General features: G+C 42.0%; 2 protein-coding genes and 3 non-coding genes across 52 annotated transcripts in view; 4 read left to right on the top strand and 1 right to left on the bottom strand.

Moving 5' to 3' along the window:
- The window catches only part of Pbrm1 (polybromo 1), a 100632-nt gene extending 92947 nt beyond the window's left edge, over positions 1-7685 (bottom strand). For 25 of the 47 annotated variants that reach the window (XM_075988950.1, XM_075988976.1, XM_075988987.1 and 22 more), the window contains exons 1-5: positions 7548-7685; positions 4075-4214; positions 3747-3870; positions 1334-1486; positions 596-693 (exon numbers count right to left, since the gene is read on the bottom strand). In XM_075988950.1, the coding sequence (XP_075845065.1) occupies positions 596-693; positions 1334-1486; positions 3747-3794 (299 nt within the window). In that variant the 5' untranslated portion in view covers positions 3795-3870; positions 4075-4214; positions 7548-7685. Of the gene's footprint in view, positions 1-595; positions 694-1333; positions 1487-3746; positions 3871-4074; positions 4215-7243; positions 7381-7547 lie in introns of those variants that run through there. The other 22 variants (XM_075988955.1, XM_075988958.1, XM_075988979.1 and 19 more) reach the window with 9 other exon arrangements.
- A 5-nt stretch (positions 7686-7690) lies between these two features.
- Gnl3 (G protein nucleolar 3) lies at positions 7691-14391 on the top strand. 2 transcript variants are annotated; one of them, XM_075989008.1, is made up of 15 exons: positions 7691-7913; positions 9154-9212; positions 9614-9751; positions 9857-9961; positions 10155-10235; positions 10623-10755; positions 11835-11947; positions 12209-12326; positions 12589-12676; positions 13010-13184; positions 13264-13406; positions 13491-13627; positions 13713-13873; positions 14040-14100; positions 14199-14391. In XM_075989008.1, the coding sequence occupies exons 1-15, from the start codon at positions 7901-7903 to the stop codon at positions 14273-14275; spliced, it is 1602 nt and encodes a 533-aa protein (XP_075845123.1). In that variant the 5' UTR covers positions 7691-7900; the 3' UTR covers positions 14276-14391. The 2 variants fall into 2 exon arrangements, with proteins under 2 accessions (XP_075845123.1, XP_075845122.1); XM_075989007.1 differs by having other exon boundaries at positions 14034-14100.
- LOC142859242 (small nucleolar RNA SNORD19) lies at positions 10797-10873 on the top strand. Its single transcript, XR_012912156.1, has one exon. It is a non-coding gene; the product is annotated as a small nucleolar RNA SNORD19 (small nucleolar RNA).
- On the top strand, positions 11995-12074 carry LOC142859250 (small nucleolar RNA SNORD19B). Its single transcript, XR_012912163.1, has one exon. It is a non-coding gene; the product is annotated as a small nucleolar RNA SNORD19B (small nucleolar RNA).
- On the top strand, positions 12882-12955 carry LOC142859244 (small nucleolar RNA SNORD69). The gene has a single exon (XR_012912158.1). It is a non-coding gene; the product is annotated as a small nucleolar RNA SNORD69 (small nucleolar RNA).
- Positions 14392-14663: the final 272 nt, after the last annotated feature.

The raw sequence follows: 14663 nt of genomic DNA, 5'->3' as shown, positions 1-14663 counted from the left end.
ATGAGTTTGAACTCTATCCTTTAGAACTTGCGGAAGTTCCTATCTGTAAACTGTGATGTCAATTTCTTTTTTTTTTTTCGAGACAGGGTTTCTCCGTAGTTTTTGGTTCCTATCCTGGAACTAGCTCTTGTAGACCAGGCTGGCCTCGAACTCACAGAGATCCTCCTGCCTCTGCCTCCCAAATGCTGGGATTAAAGGCGTGCGCCACCACTGCCCGGCTTGTGATGTCAATTTCTAAAAAGCATTTATGTAACATGTATAGAGAATGCGTGGCACTCAGGCAAGCAAGATATCTCGTAGTAAAGGCACTTGCCACCAAGCCTAACAACCCGAGCTCAATCCTTGAGACTCACATGGAGAAGGCAAAAAAATCAACTCCTACAACTTCTCAGTATGCACAATATAGCCCGCATACATACATAAATAAACAAACAAATATCTTGATGAATAAGACTGAAATTAAGATAGACTAAAAGACCAAACTGAATCCCAGACTTAAACCACTCCTTATGAAGGAAAACTCTATTAGCGAACACTTTGCCTTAGACCCTGTGTCAAATCCTCCCTTTGGACATAATAAGTGTTCCCAACTCACCTCCGCTTTGGTGCCCTGATGAACAGTTCACAGAGGAGTCTGCCCTGCTCATCCTTATAGTCTCGGATGGTGTTATAGAGTTCATGGCACACAGCAATCTACACAAAAGAAGAAAAGAAAAATCTTCAAAATCCAATGAAAATCTAAGGATTATCAACAATTCTTTAATAAAAACATCTCTATAAAAGTAAAACAGAAAAACCCTCAAATTACCCAATGGGATCCCATGTCTGAAATATGGTGAAAAGACATATTCTTTAAAATAATGTTCGGGAGGCAGAAGCAGAAGCTAGCTCTACTTTAAAGCCAACGTGGTCTACATGGTGAGTTGCAGGCCAGCCAGGGCTATACAGTAAGACTCTGTCTCAGAATACTTAAATAAATATATACATAAACAGACAGAAAATACTCTTGCTTTTGTTTATATTATACACTGGACTCTATGTTCCATGTGAAAATGGAGCTAGCGACATAATGCCAAATCTCAATCACTTGAACATGACAGGCACACAATTTTTGCTGAATGAATATATAACATCAAACACTGATATTTTCATCTCAAAATATTACATTACACTATTACTTTTAAGACTTGCGACTAAATATATATTTTCATAAGAGAAAGAAATGTATCAAACCAGAGGGAAAAGAAGGCAATGTAGTTCAATTCCTTCAAAAAAGGAAGTGTAGGCAAACCACAAGAAAGCAGGCAGACACCACAAAGCCTTAGTTACTCACAGGATCTACAGTTGGAAGATTGGACAGTCTTCGCCTTTTCCTGCTTGGGCCTGGTGTGGGCACAGAATGGTGCCCATCATCAAAGTCTCCACTAACACTGCTGGAAGGGGAGGTAGCTCTTCTTCTCTTGGAACCCATGGAATCCAACTTCTTCTATAAGAAATAATTAACAAAGTACTTATATTAATCTTCAACAATGTCAACAAACTCTCAGCTAGACACATACCACCAAACTTCTGGTTGATTTAAAATAATTTGTTCCAGAGGAATTTAACTAGCTCTAAGTTCTTTTGTTAATTTAAATCCCGGACTTCAGTGTTTTAAGCCTTTTACTCATCAGAGTAATTAATACACTATCAAACACGGATAGGGCAAATATAGCAAAAGTATACAAATTTATATGTCAATAATTCTAAATTATTCAACCACTTCTTGCCCCCGATTTATCCAGGAATGTGGCTTCCTAATCCATATGCAGTCTTTTTAAAAAAAATTATTATTTTTGATGTATATGGGTGTTATGCCTGCCTAAGTAAGTATCTATGCACCACATGTGTGCCTGATGCTGAAGGGGGCCAGAAGAGGGCATCAGATCCTCTGCATTGGAGGTACAACTGGTTGTGAGCTGCCAAGTAGGTGCTGGGAAATGAACCCAGCACCTCTGGAAAAGCAGCCAGCACTCTTAACCACTGTGCCATCTTTCCAGTTGCCCATGTGTAGCCTTTATGGTGTGCTGGAAACACTGATCTCTAAGATCTAAGACCCCCGAGGCAGCTAAATAAGCATAAGCTCTAGGGTTATTACAAAGGGTTAGCAGCCCCATCGGCTTTCCTGCATGTCTTACAATTACACCCATTACCTAAATGGGCCATAGGGTAGGGGAAAAACCCAAGAAGCGTTACCTAAGGCAATGAGTGGTGCAAAAGGGGGTGGAAAGGTGACCTTTCTAGCACTGCAGAAGTACCCTAAAAATGAATTCTCCACTTACAGCACAATTCATAAAAAATATCCCTATGAAACATATTCTCCCCTATATTTTATCTGGGAAAAACTAGCAATCTGTGCCTTGAACTCTTTTATTAAGTCTTCCCTCTCAGTTCAATGACTGACACTGTACTCACAGATTTTGAAAATAGCTTTGAAACTCATTAGGTGATCTGGAAGAATGTTATATACACGGGCTCTTTTTGGAAGCACATAAACATCTGTTCTTGGCTTTAGGCTGCATGACATTTTCGTTTGTTTGTGGGCTTTTGATACTTCTTAATTGTTATTTGCAGTACTGGGGCCTGAATGTAGGCCTCACACATGATAGGAAAGCTCTCTAATCCAGAAGAAACTGTGAGTGTGTGTGGTTGTGTGTGCACGCACACCATAGGTTTTGTTGCATGTCTTCCTTTAGCACTGTCCACCTTTTTATTGAAAAAGGGCTGTTCACTAAACCTGGAGTCACTGAGTACATGAGACCTACCCGTCCCTGCCCCTCCAGTGAGGGGCTACGGACACTAATGGCTTTTAGGTGGGTGCTGGGGATCTAAACTTAGTCCTCACATTTACACAGCAAGTTAAGACACTTTTCTTTGCTGGGCATAGTGGTGCATGCTTTTAATACCAGCACTTGAGAAGCTGGAGGCCAGCCTGGTCTACCTATTGAGTTCTAAGTCAGTCATGGATACATAGTGTCTCAAATAAAACAAGAACAAAAGAAAAAAATTATTCTTAATATAACTTTACAATATATTCATTTGGCAATAATGTAAGGAATGCAACCACTGGAATAATTTACTGCAGGTAAAGGGTATAGGCCCTGAAAGCTCTACAATGCTTATATAATTGAACAGCAGTATCAAATAGAGCATTGTAATTTCAAAGAACTTTTCTAAAGTTCTTTCTAAAAGTTAACAGCAGGCCCAGTTTCACTCAACATTTGGTTTCAGGAAACTCAGACAGTAGCAGCTAAACAAAAAGAACAGTGGAGCACTAGCTGCCTGTACCACAGGGAAGAAAATTGGGGATCGCCAGGAAACAAAGAGGAACAAAACAAAAAAAACCCTAAACTAAGAACAAAAGGGGGCTCCTATCTCTTGCTCTGAACTAAAGTTCACACACTGTTAAAGGAACAGTGATCATGTTCCTTCCTCTAGGCTTCAGTTGGTTACTAAGTATATTAGTTTGAAATTGACTAAAAGTGGTTAAAGGCTTCTACAAATGTTCTGTTGTTGCTGTTTACTTTATAAATGACTGCTAACTGATCACAGTCCCACGACTTAATGAAATTAAGGACTAACCCTTGGAAACACTGATAAACACAGGAGGGATTCAGATAGGAGGAATTATAAAAATTCAGAATGTTGGAAGGGAAAAGGTAAAGAATGACAGGAACAGAAAAGGGTGAAGATGATCAGTAATTTACCAGCTTTACCAGAGCACAACCAGCGCCTCGAAAAGCCAATCTCCTCATTATGTCTGAAGGCCAAATGAAGCCAGTGAGAGAAGATAAAGTTTTATAAGTGCTTATTCGGTTAGTTTATTCAGAACTGAAAGAGAAGAACAAGGCAGAGAAAAGGGACATAGGAGTATAAATGAGCATAAACAGACAGGAAACATAACATTCAAATAGAGCTGCTAAAGAAAAAGAAACAGGCATATCAGTTCCCAGGTGACCTGACATTTCTTCCATTTAAAAACCAAATGCTTCCACATGCTTTAGAAACGTCTCGCTGAGTTTCACCTTTACTCACATGAAATGACTGTCAATTCCAGGAATGAAGCATGCCTGCCCAAGTGCCCCCTAGTCAATAAGAGCAGAGTTCAATCACAGAGCTGGAATGGAGAGTGAACACATGTGGGAGGCTCACATGTGACACCAAGTGTTGGCAAGCTGGAACAAACCAAGAACGGCTCATGAGAGCAAACTCTACAAAATTCTTCCTCCCCTCCACCCAAGTATCAGAAAAAAATATTTCTTTCCAAAAGTTCTACCTGTTCTGGAAAGACATAGATAACATTCAAGTTTAGCAGAATTTTAAAAAGTCTACAATTACTTTAGTTCAAAATTACTGCTTTTTCTACTGCACTGGAAAACAAATGACAAAAGTGTAAATTATTAGTGCTGAGTATGTTGAAGTTTTAGATGATCTAATAGCCCAAATCCTTTAATCATTAATACACTTTCAAAAGATAAGAAAAAGATGTAAGGGAAGGATGGTTTTGATTTTACTTATTCAAAGGATGTATTTTACAAGAAACAATGGATCTATACTCAAGAGTCCCTCTTATTTATGTTTGTTGTTACCCAAATCACAACTTCTTAGTTCTATTTCTTCATCTTTAAATGAAAACAAGGACTGGGCCAATAGCTAAATTGGAAGAGGGGTTGCTTATCAAGTGGGAGGTCCAACGCTCAATCCCCAGCAGAAAGTGGAACTAACTGGGTGTGGTGGTACGTGGTAACACTACCCACTGAGGAGGTGGAGACAAAAGCCTAAGAGTTCAAGGTCATCTCAAAATAAAAAACAAAATAAAAACAGTAAAGTATACCTATACCCTTTGACAGGGAAGAAACGAGGTACATTAAATTACTTTGGAATTTCAAAGCAAAACTCTTGAGCTCCCTAGGCACAAGAACTGGGTCCTCTTTATTTTTGAAGCTCCATCCTATAAACAGTGCTGGAAATAAAATAAGTATGCTAAAAATGCATGAGATGTTTAAAACAAAAGTTTGTGTAATTTAAAAATGGTCTCTAAGCATCACTTCACTATTTCTATCTATAAGCAGAAAATAAAATGATTCTGGAATTTAATTCTAGATGTTAGGATGGCCTTATTTATAGTCAAAAATCCAAGAGTCTAACAATGAATGTGGACGCTTCCAGTGGACAAATACCTTAGTGATCTGGGGAGATAGCAAAGCCAGAGTGCCTGCCATGCAAGCATAAGGGCCTGAGCGGAGGTCACCAGCACCCACATACAAGGCAGGCACAGCTGTCAGGACCTGTGACCCCAATACTGAGAGAACGGGAGAGAAGTAAAGACAGGAGGCTCACTGGGCTAGCTCCAGGTCTAACAAGAGTCCTTGCTTAAAAAATAAGGTAGCCCTGGAGTGATGGCTACGCTTCTAGAGGACTTGGTTGGATAAGATTTCTAGCACCTACATGGCCGCCATACTATCCCCAGCTCCAGTTCCAGGGGGCCGTCTTCTGGTTTCTTCAGGCATTAGGCACATGGAGTTAAAACATCCATACACAGAAAATAAAAATGAATAGACTTCAACATAAATGAAAGCAGAAAGCAATAGAAGAAGATAATGCCATGGAGCTCTAGTCTCTACATACACATGCCCACATAGACAAAAATAAGTTTTCTTTTTAAAAAAAGAAAATGTGTAATTGTGCAAGTAGTTAGTATAGCCAAATATCTGACAACTTACTAACATTCAATATTTTTTTTTTCAGTACTACAACACACACTTTAAAAATCTTGGTTAAAAAGATGACTCAAAGACCAAAAAAAGCAAGTAATTATAATCATACTTCCCACAGGAAGACCATCCATTTGTCATTTAAGCCTTTAATATTTATGCCTCAGTTGTTTTCTTTTGTTGGTTTCTTTTCCTTTCTGCAACAGGGTTTCACACATCCCAAGCCAGTGTCAGTCTCCTGCCTCACATGCTAAATGCCAGGACTCCAATCATGTGCCACCATGCCCATTTTAGCCAGTGTGGAGGAACTGACCTACTGCTTCACACATATACCAGACAAGCACTCTACCAACTGAACTCCACACCAGCCCGACTATCTTTTCCATAAACAAAGTGATAAAAAAAAACAATATTCAACAACTGTGTTCTAACATAAAGAAGGTTACCACATCAGCATTCTTCTTCATGTTTGATATCCTAATAACGGTCTGTTATACAGATACATAGTTTCCGTATCTTTAGGAGTTTGGTAAAGCACTATAATGATCTATATTTCATACTCCAATGGAGAAGTCAAGATACGTCTATTCCCATTGGTGCCTTTGCACATACACACTCGTTACTATTTTCATCACAAACATTTCTTCAGAAGATACTATCCTCACTGTCCCCACCCTCCAGCAGTGGCGTAGGCCTGCAAATGCAGCACTCAGGAGACTGGCAGATCATAAACTTGTCAACCCGGCAACAAACAAAGGCCAGGTCAAAGATAAAAAAAGATACTTTTCAATCTTTCACTTCCAATATTAAAAACTACTAAAGCAAAAGCTAGTCTTTAATTTCTATACCGAGTCAAATCCACTTCTGAATTATATTTGGAGAAAGGAGTATTACTAAATAAGGGGGAGAATGATACTTGGAAACACTTTGTTTCACTGGCAAAAGGTGTCCCTATGCAACCTAAGCTGAACTGAAACCTGCCATCGCCCTGCCTGGACCTCCCAAGGACTGGAACCAACAGGTGTATTCTACTGTGCCTGGCTCATAAAGTCATTTTTGAAAAGTCTGAGTTAACACAGCTCGAACCAACGTACACTTCTACAGTTATTCCTAGAATTTCTATACCCACGTTATTGCGTTTTTGTCATTTGTTTTCCAGGAATTTTGTATTTTTGCCCCATCTTTCAAATCAAAACTATTTTAATAGCAAGACTCACTTCGTTTTCAGAAAGTAAAAAACTTTGAGGCGGAAAATACTTTTAAAACTAGAAAATAGTCTTGACGTTTTAGATAAGATGATGTATCTAACCTCTAAATAAATGTCTCACTGAAAAAAATATTCGGTTTGGGCAATCACACGGAAAGAGGGGAAAAAAAACAAAACCAAACGAGGGAGTTTTTGCCGAACGCACAAGAAACAAAAAAACAAAAACCATCAACAACAAAAAAGGAGGCCTTGCGAGGCGGAGGAAAAGAAGAGTTTGCCCGACCTGTCACTGCTTCTGGGGACTAAAGGAAACGTTGACAGCTTGGGAGCCGCCCCGCGACGGGCGGGAAAGCGCAGCGCGGGGAACTTCCGGGCCCCGGTTTGCCTTTGTCCCCGCCGGCAGGTGCGGCCGGGCTGCTGGGCCTGTCCCGAGGCCGCCGCCGAGCCCCGCCCCGCGCCCAGCCCGACCAGCGCGTCCGCACCACGGGGCGGGGCCTCCGCTACGGCTCCAGCCCGCCCGGGCCGACACAAAGGCCCGGCGGCCGGCCGAGGAGGAGCGGCCCCACCCGCCCCGGGCCCGGCCTTACCCCGCCGCTCCGCCGCCTGCAGCCCCGGCCGCGGTCCCCGACCGCCGCGCCCCGCCCCGTGGCCGCCACGGCTGCTATTGCTCCACTGGCCGCGGCCGCTGCCGTCGCTCAGGCGCACCCGCCGCCCTCACCGCCCTCACCCCTCCCAGTGCTGCCGTAAATCCAACCCGTGGCCGCCAAGCGATCCCGACTCTGTGCGACTGGGTGTGCGCGCGCACGCGGCCGAGCCCCTACTCGCTTTACGGCAGTAGTTTGAGCGCGTGACGTTGGCCCCTAGCTTCATTTCGCACGTGGCGTCCGAGGAGACTCGGTGTCCCTGAAGTCTCTCCAGCTTCCGAGCGTCCACTGCCAGCATGAAGCGGCCAAGTGAGTGGGGTAGAGAGCCGGGCGCAGTCCGCCCACCGGGAAGGTCCTCTTTCCTGCTCCAGCAGGCATTGCTCTGTCTCCGTTGAGCAGAGGGTTGGAAGGCCCAGGCCCGGCTTCGGCCTTATTCACCAGGGCCTGTTCTGTGGAAGGGAAGCTAGGCCCAGATGGGGAATCCTAAGTCAGATTTGTGTGGTTAACGTGTCTGAGCCTGTTTTCGGGCCCACGATTTCCATTGGTTTAAGGACTATTCAAAACCACTGTCGGTCTCCCGTTGTGGCACGTGCCGGTAATCCCGTCCAAGGAAGAGTAACGCAGGAGGATCGAAACTTTGCAGCCAGCCTGGCATGTGTACTGAGAAACTGGCTCGAAAATGTGAAAAAGAGAAACCCCTGCCTCTCCTTGAGACTTGTGGTGCTTTCCTCTAGAAGCTTGTTTCACTCGATCTACTGGGTCAAATTGACGGATGCTTGAAAGTGTAGCGTGATTACTGGCATAATTTTGCAGGAAAGGTTGAGGCAGGTTCTATGTAGCCCAGGCTAGCCTTAAATTCCCGATTCTCTTGGTCTCAGCCTCCAAAATGTCGGGATTATATAGCCACGTGTCCGCCCGCCTTCCGATTCCTCACCTCCATAGTCTCATCTAAATTGGTGGTTGACTTACTGCAAGAATAGCACATTATGCCGGGCGGAGGTGGCACACTCCTTTAATGCCAGCACTTGGGAGGCAGAGGCAGGTGGATCTCAGTGAGTTAGAGGCCAGCCTGGTCTACAAGAGCTAGTTCCAGGTCAGACTCCAAAGCTACAGAGAAACCCTGTCTCGAAAAAAAAAAGCACATCAAAACATTGTACTTTTAGGTTATCAAAAACTAAGTGTACATTTTTCAGTGTATTTTTGTAAGTCCCCAGGCTTGATAGAAGAGCGTCTTGAGGGTCAGGAATATAGCTAAGCTCCTAAAGGTGCTTGCCACCACGCCTTATTTCTCAGACCAAACAAAATAAGTAAATGAAATATAATATTTTGGTAGGTGGAGGGGAGAGATGGCTTAGCATTTAAGAACAGTAGATGGTCTTAGAGAATACCCAGATTTGAGTCCAGCACCCACGTGTCAGCTCACTGCTTTCCAGGGAGAAAAGAAGCCATCTTGTGACTTCCTCTGCAAGAGCGCTGTAAGCATATCATTGATGCTCCAACAAGAGCAGGCAAAACATCCATACCTAATTGTTTTGTTTGTTTTTGGCAGAGTTAAAGAAAGCAAGCAAACGCATGACCTGCCATAAGCGGTATAAAATCCAAAAAAAGGTAAGTGTTCCTGGGAGATCTGTACCAAATGGACTGCCAAGCTGGTTTTTGCATCCTCTCCCCTCCGTAGGGAAGGCAGTGTTGGTGATTTGGGATTAGACATGGATACAATCTCTTAACCATTAAGAATGCAACTGTGGCAAAGTACACTGCTCACTATTACATAGTCTTTACAAAGAGCTGAGTATACATATTCTGTGCGATTCCAATTGAATTCCTATTTTTCTAAAGTGCCTCAAATGCATAAGTTGTGTCTAAGACTGACTTATTGCCTAAGTTTTAAGTGGCAAAGTGTTTTTGTGGCATGACATTTTTCTTTTATACAGTACTGAGGATTGAACCTATGACCTCATGCATGCTAGGCAAGCCCTCCTCCAATTTTAGAGTCTTGTTTTTAATAGGTCCGAGAACATCACCGAAAATTAAGGAAGGAAGCTAAAAAGCGGGGTCACAAGAAGCCTAGGAAGGACCCTGGAGTTCCAAATAGTGCTCCCTTTAAAGAGGCTGTTCTTCGTGAAGCTGAGCTAAGGAAACAGCAGGTAAGCAGGCTGAAACTTCCAATAGAATATAGGGTGAGTATGTGTGGTTTCCAAGGTAAACCATCCGCCTCCGCCTCATTCATTGCTTTTATGGCTTCGATGCAGCTCGAAGAACTAAAGCAGCAGCAGAAACTTGATAGGCAACAAGAAAGGAAAAGAAAGCTTGAAGTTAATCCTGGTGATGAGCAGTCCAATGTGGAACCTCAGCAGGTAGGATTATCTCTCCTTAAATAGGAGTTCTGAAGCAGAACTAAAGGTGAAGAAGTAAAGATTCGTAGGAAAGTGTAGATTGTCTCCTATTTAAAATATCAGGTATATTGTCTGTAGTCATCTGTGGAAATGTTCAACTGGTAACAACTGCTTTTTGAGTTTACTATCTTTCCCTTATTTTTATGTCTTTTAGGAATGTGAAGAACCCAAAACCAAGAAAGCTAAATCGGGAAAACAGAATCCAAAGAAGTTGCATTGTCGGGAACTTAAAAAGGTATCTTGATATAGGTCAGTGTCGATGGTGTGAAGATTTGAGAGCTCCTTTGTAACATGGGAATCCTTAGAAATTGTTGCAGTTGAAGTTGGGAGAGTGGGGTAGTAGATTCTTAGTGCACTTGCTTCCTAGCACTGCCAACCCAAGCCCACTCTTCTCTGTTGCCAGAACCTGGCTATGTCTCCTCAGTACTTATAAGAAGGCTTGTTAAACTACACAGTTCATTGTGGGTAAATCATATGTTCAAGGTTATTTGATTTTATTGGGTGGGAAGTTGTCAACAGTCTTCATATTAAAATGAAGACATGGCGATCCTGTCTTCTGAGGGCCACAGTTGAGGGTGCTACTCAGGAGGGACTGCTATTCTAATAGCTTCTTACTGGATAGGTGATTGAGGCCTCAGATGTCCTGTTAGAGGTTTTGGATGCCAGAGATCCTCTTGGCTGTAGGTGTCCTCAGGTCGAAGAAGCTGTTGTCAAAAGTGGACATAAGAAGCTGATACTTGTATTGAATAAATCAGGTAGGTAGAAAGGGTCCCCTTTGTGTCTCATGTGCACTTATGAGGAATGAGGAAAAAATCTGAACAGTCTGATTCTCACTGAAGACTGATAAGATCCAACTCTGACCTCAGCAGAGCCAATGCATGTGCACTCTGGTGCCAAGGACATGGGGAGGAGGTGGTTTCAGCTGGATTTTTCTGTTCTGCTATTTAATGCTTAAATCTCCCTTGGTTTTAAGAATTTAACTGTTGTGTTTCATATGCGAACAGATAGCTCAGCTCTAAGCTAGGGTATAAGATAAGTTACTATATGAGACAAAATATATGTGTCTAGGTGGGTTTGAGCAGCAGGATGAGAACCCAGAAGAAAGACTTGTAGAGAATCATTTGTTCTTTCCTAATTCTTAACAGAATCAGGTACCAAAGGAGAATTTGGAGAACTGGCTAAAGTTTAACATAGAATTACCAGCAGTGGTTTTTAAGCCTCTACAGATTTGGGGGGAGGGTATAGAGGTCTATATAAGAAAGTGGTTTAAAATCACTGTTAGGCTTAGAAAGCTGGTACCTCTTAGTTAAGGGACATAGATGCTTAGATCAAGTGAGCAGTACTGGATGTTGATTTTCAAAAGTTGCTCAGTTGGAACATTGCCTGCCTACTACTCAAAAGATATACTTTTGCTGCCGAGCACACAGAAAACCAACCAATCCCATCACTGAAGGGATAAAGGGGAGTTTTAAAGTTCAAGGCCAATCTGAAAGACAGGGACTGTGGGAGGTAGGTATAACAACTCCTGAACAATGGTGGTACACGCCCTTAATCGTAGCACTGGGGAGGCAGGTGGATCTGAGTTCAAGGCCAGCCTGTTCTACAGAGTAAGTTCCAGTACAGCCAGGACTGTTTGATAGAGAAACCCTGTCTCAAAAATCAAAAAAATTAGCATCTCTCAAGACACAAGTGGTGTGGCATGAAGTTTACTTTTCCCTTAATTCCTTTTGATAAGTTGGGAAAATGCAAATGAATTCAATCAATAGTTTACCACATTTAATAAATTAAGCTTAAAACCAAACTTTAAGCATTGTCTTTTCCCAATTCTTACAAGATCTAGTACCAAAGGAGAATTTGGAGAGCTGGCTAAATTACTTGAATAAAGAATTGCCAACAGTGGTGTTCAAAGCCTCAACAAACATGAAGTACAGAGAGAAGATACTCAAGGTATACTGTACTGTTAGTGGCGGGGAATGTGGTTTTCCTCGGGTTTGTGATGGTTGAAATATGATGAGTGTGCAAAATGTTGATTAAGATGAAAAACAATAAGATCCAACTCTGATTTCATCAAAGATCATCTGAAAGGCAGTAGAGGACAGTGGTTTTTCTAAGAACTGGACTCTGGTGCCAGATTTATTGGGTTTCACCTGATGGTATTTACCAGAATTATTAATAAGAGTACTGTACCTTGGGTTTTTATGTGTAAAGGTAAAGAAGAAAGCTGTTCCAATCCAAAGTAAAACCTGCTGTGGCAAGGATGCACTCTGTAAGCTTCTTGAAAGTTTTCGGCAGTCATGTGGGAAAGATATTCGGGTTGGAGTAATTGGTGAGTTTTGTTCAGCACATTTACCTTTTTACTGTTAAGTCTAGAGACACTTAGCTAAGAACATCACATTGTGAACAGGTTTATCACAAGAGGGAAGGAGTCGTCTCAAATGTTGATTCTAGCTTAACTTACTAAAACACTTACCTACCAGCTTCAGAAGTTGGTGTCTAAGAGCTCTTGGCAGCCAGAACACTTAACCCGGTATGGGCAAAGAAACTATTAAAAAATGTATTTTATAATACGGGTTTGCTTTTATTTGTAGGTTTCCCAAATGTGGGGAAAAGCAGCATCATTAATAGTTTAAAACAAGAATGGATATGTAATGTTGGAGTTCCCATGGGACTTACAAGGTAAAGATTTTCAGACATCAGTAAAAGGTAACTTGGTGCTGGGCTAGGAAGATTCATTAGAAAGGCCAGGCTACCTACAATTGAGTTTGAAAGTCATATTTGGACCTGGTTTCCTAAGGTTAAGGAAATAACCGTGAAGTTTGGGTGCATAACACTGTAACATGCAGTGCTTATTTTAGGATTCTGTGTGTTAAGGTTTCTCATAAACATGGAGCAGTGATGACAAATTGGATCTGACTGCTGTGCTGAGTTGTTCAATCCAACCCTGAGCTTCATGTTTGTTCTCTTGAGTTTAGATAGACCAGTAACCATGTAATTCCATCTCTTTTTCAGGAGCATGCAGGTTGTCCCTTTGGACAAGCAGATCACAGTCATAGATAGTCCGTGCTTCATTATTTCACCCAGTAACTCCCCTACTGCACTTGCTCTACGGAGTCCAACAAGCATTGAAGTCCTAAGACCACTAGAGGCTGCCAGCGCCATTCTATCCCAGGCTGATAGCCAACAGGTAACAGAATTCCCCTTGAGCTCCTTACCACTGTTCTTTATCCACACAGATCAATGACGGTTCGTGTTTTGTTTTTAAGGTGGTTTTAAAATACACTGTCCCGGAGTTTAAGGATTCTTTGGATTTTTTTACTAAACTTGCTCAGAGAAGAGGTCTGCACCAAAAGGGTGGAGGGCCAAGTGTGGAAAGTGCTGCTAAGCTGCTGTGGTCTGAGTGGACAGGGTAAGGTCTCTTTGTATTGGCATTGAAGACAACATAGAATAAAGGGCTGGAACTGTGTTTGACAGATCTTGTTTTTAATGCCAGTGCCTCATTAGGTTACTACTGTCATCCTCCTACTTCCTGGACTCCTTCTCCACATTTCAGTGAGAGTATTACAGCATATATGAAGAAGGGCTTTAATGTGGAAGAACTAGAAATGAATAATGCACAGAGCATACAAGGTAAAACTGTTCTGTTACAACAGGGATAACAGTGACAGGATGCTAGAGGCCTTGCATTAACATGACTTTTGTTCCTTTCCTTTAGTCCTCAAGGGCCTTCATTTAACTAACAGAATCCTTTTCCGGTCTTCGGGCCTGACAAATGGAATAATAGAAGAAACAGACATACCCGAAGAATTGCCAAGACACAAAGAAAACAGACGGGGTGGTGGTGAAGATGACAGAAATGGTGATGGTGAAAATAATGTAAGTTTTGTTTCTTGAGTTAAAGCTCAAATGAATTCTCTAGCATTATAATGCAGAAAGAATGAGGGTCAGAAGCAGAAACAAGTTTGTGATCTAACTGACCCCATAAGGTTAATAAGATGTCAAGGGCTGTTGTGTACCACATTTCTTTGATCCACAGGCAGAGACCTCAGATGCACCCCCTGTAGAAGATACCACAGAGATATTACCTGTGGAATCAACAGCAAGTGAGTCTGGGACAAAGGACTTTAGAACTATGTAGTTTGAGCACAACTGCTTTTATTTTCTTATATAAAATTTTGTGGTTTTTTTTTCTCCTATACAGGTAAACCATCATTTGCTGTGGATAAAATGCATGAAGAGGATGATGATGTCTATGACTTTAGAACAGATTATGTATAACTGCTACAGATGTTAATGTTTTGTGTACAGTATCCCAGACTGGTTTGGCACAAACTGTAAATCTTGTGAATATGTATCATATATGTATATATATATTAAAACTACAAAAATGCTTACATGCATTTGTGTTTAAGATTTATTTATGGCCAGGCATGTGGTACATATGCCTTTAGTCCCACCCAGCACTTGAGAGGCAGAGACAGGCAGATCTCTATGAGCTTAAGGCTAGCCTGGTCTACACGGGGAAACTATCCAAAAAAATGTGTGTGGGGGCAGAGAGGGGTAGCCTATATGCAATGGGATGGAGGCTCTAGAGGACTACATTGGATCTCGGACTAGAATAATCCCATTGTGACCTGATGTGATAGAAGCTGACCTCTAGAAGAGC

This window comes from Microtus pennsylvanicus, chromosome 10, assembly GCF_037038515.1.
Source record: "Microtus pennsylvanicus isolate mMicPen1 chromosome 10, mMicPen1.hap1, whole genome shotgun sequence".
Taxonomy (NCBI): Eukaryota; Metazoa; Chordata; class Mammalia; order Rodentia; family Cricetidae; genus Microtus; species Microtus pennsylvanicus.
The sequence above is the reverse complement of the archived record's forward strand: the minus strand, read 5'-3'. Positions and strand labels throughout refer to the sequence as shown.

Coding starts and splice junctions, on each gene's coding strand:
- Gnl3 (XM_075989007.1), top strand. Junction 10,756..11,834: donor ACTTGTATTGAATAAATCAG/GTAGGTAGAAAG, acceptor AATTCTTACAAG/ATCTAGTACCAAAGGAGAAT. Junction 13,628..13,712: donor TAATGCACAGAGCATACAAG/GTAAAACTGTTC, acceptor CCTTTCCTTTAG/TCCTCAAGGGCCTTCATTTA.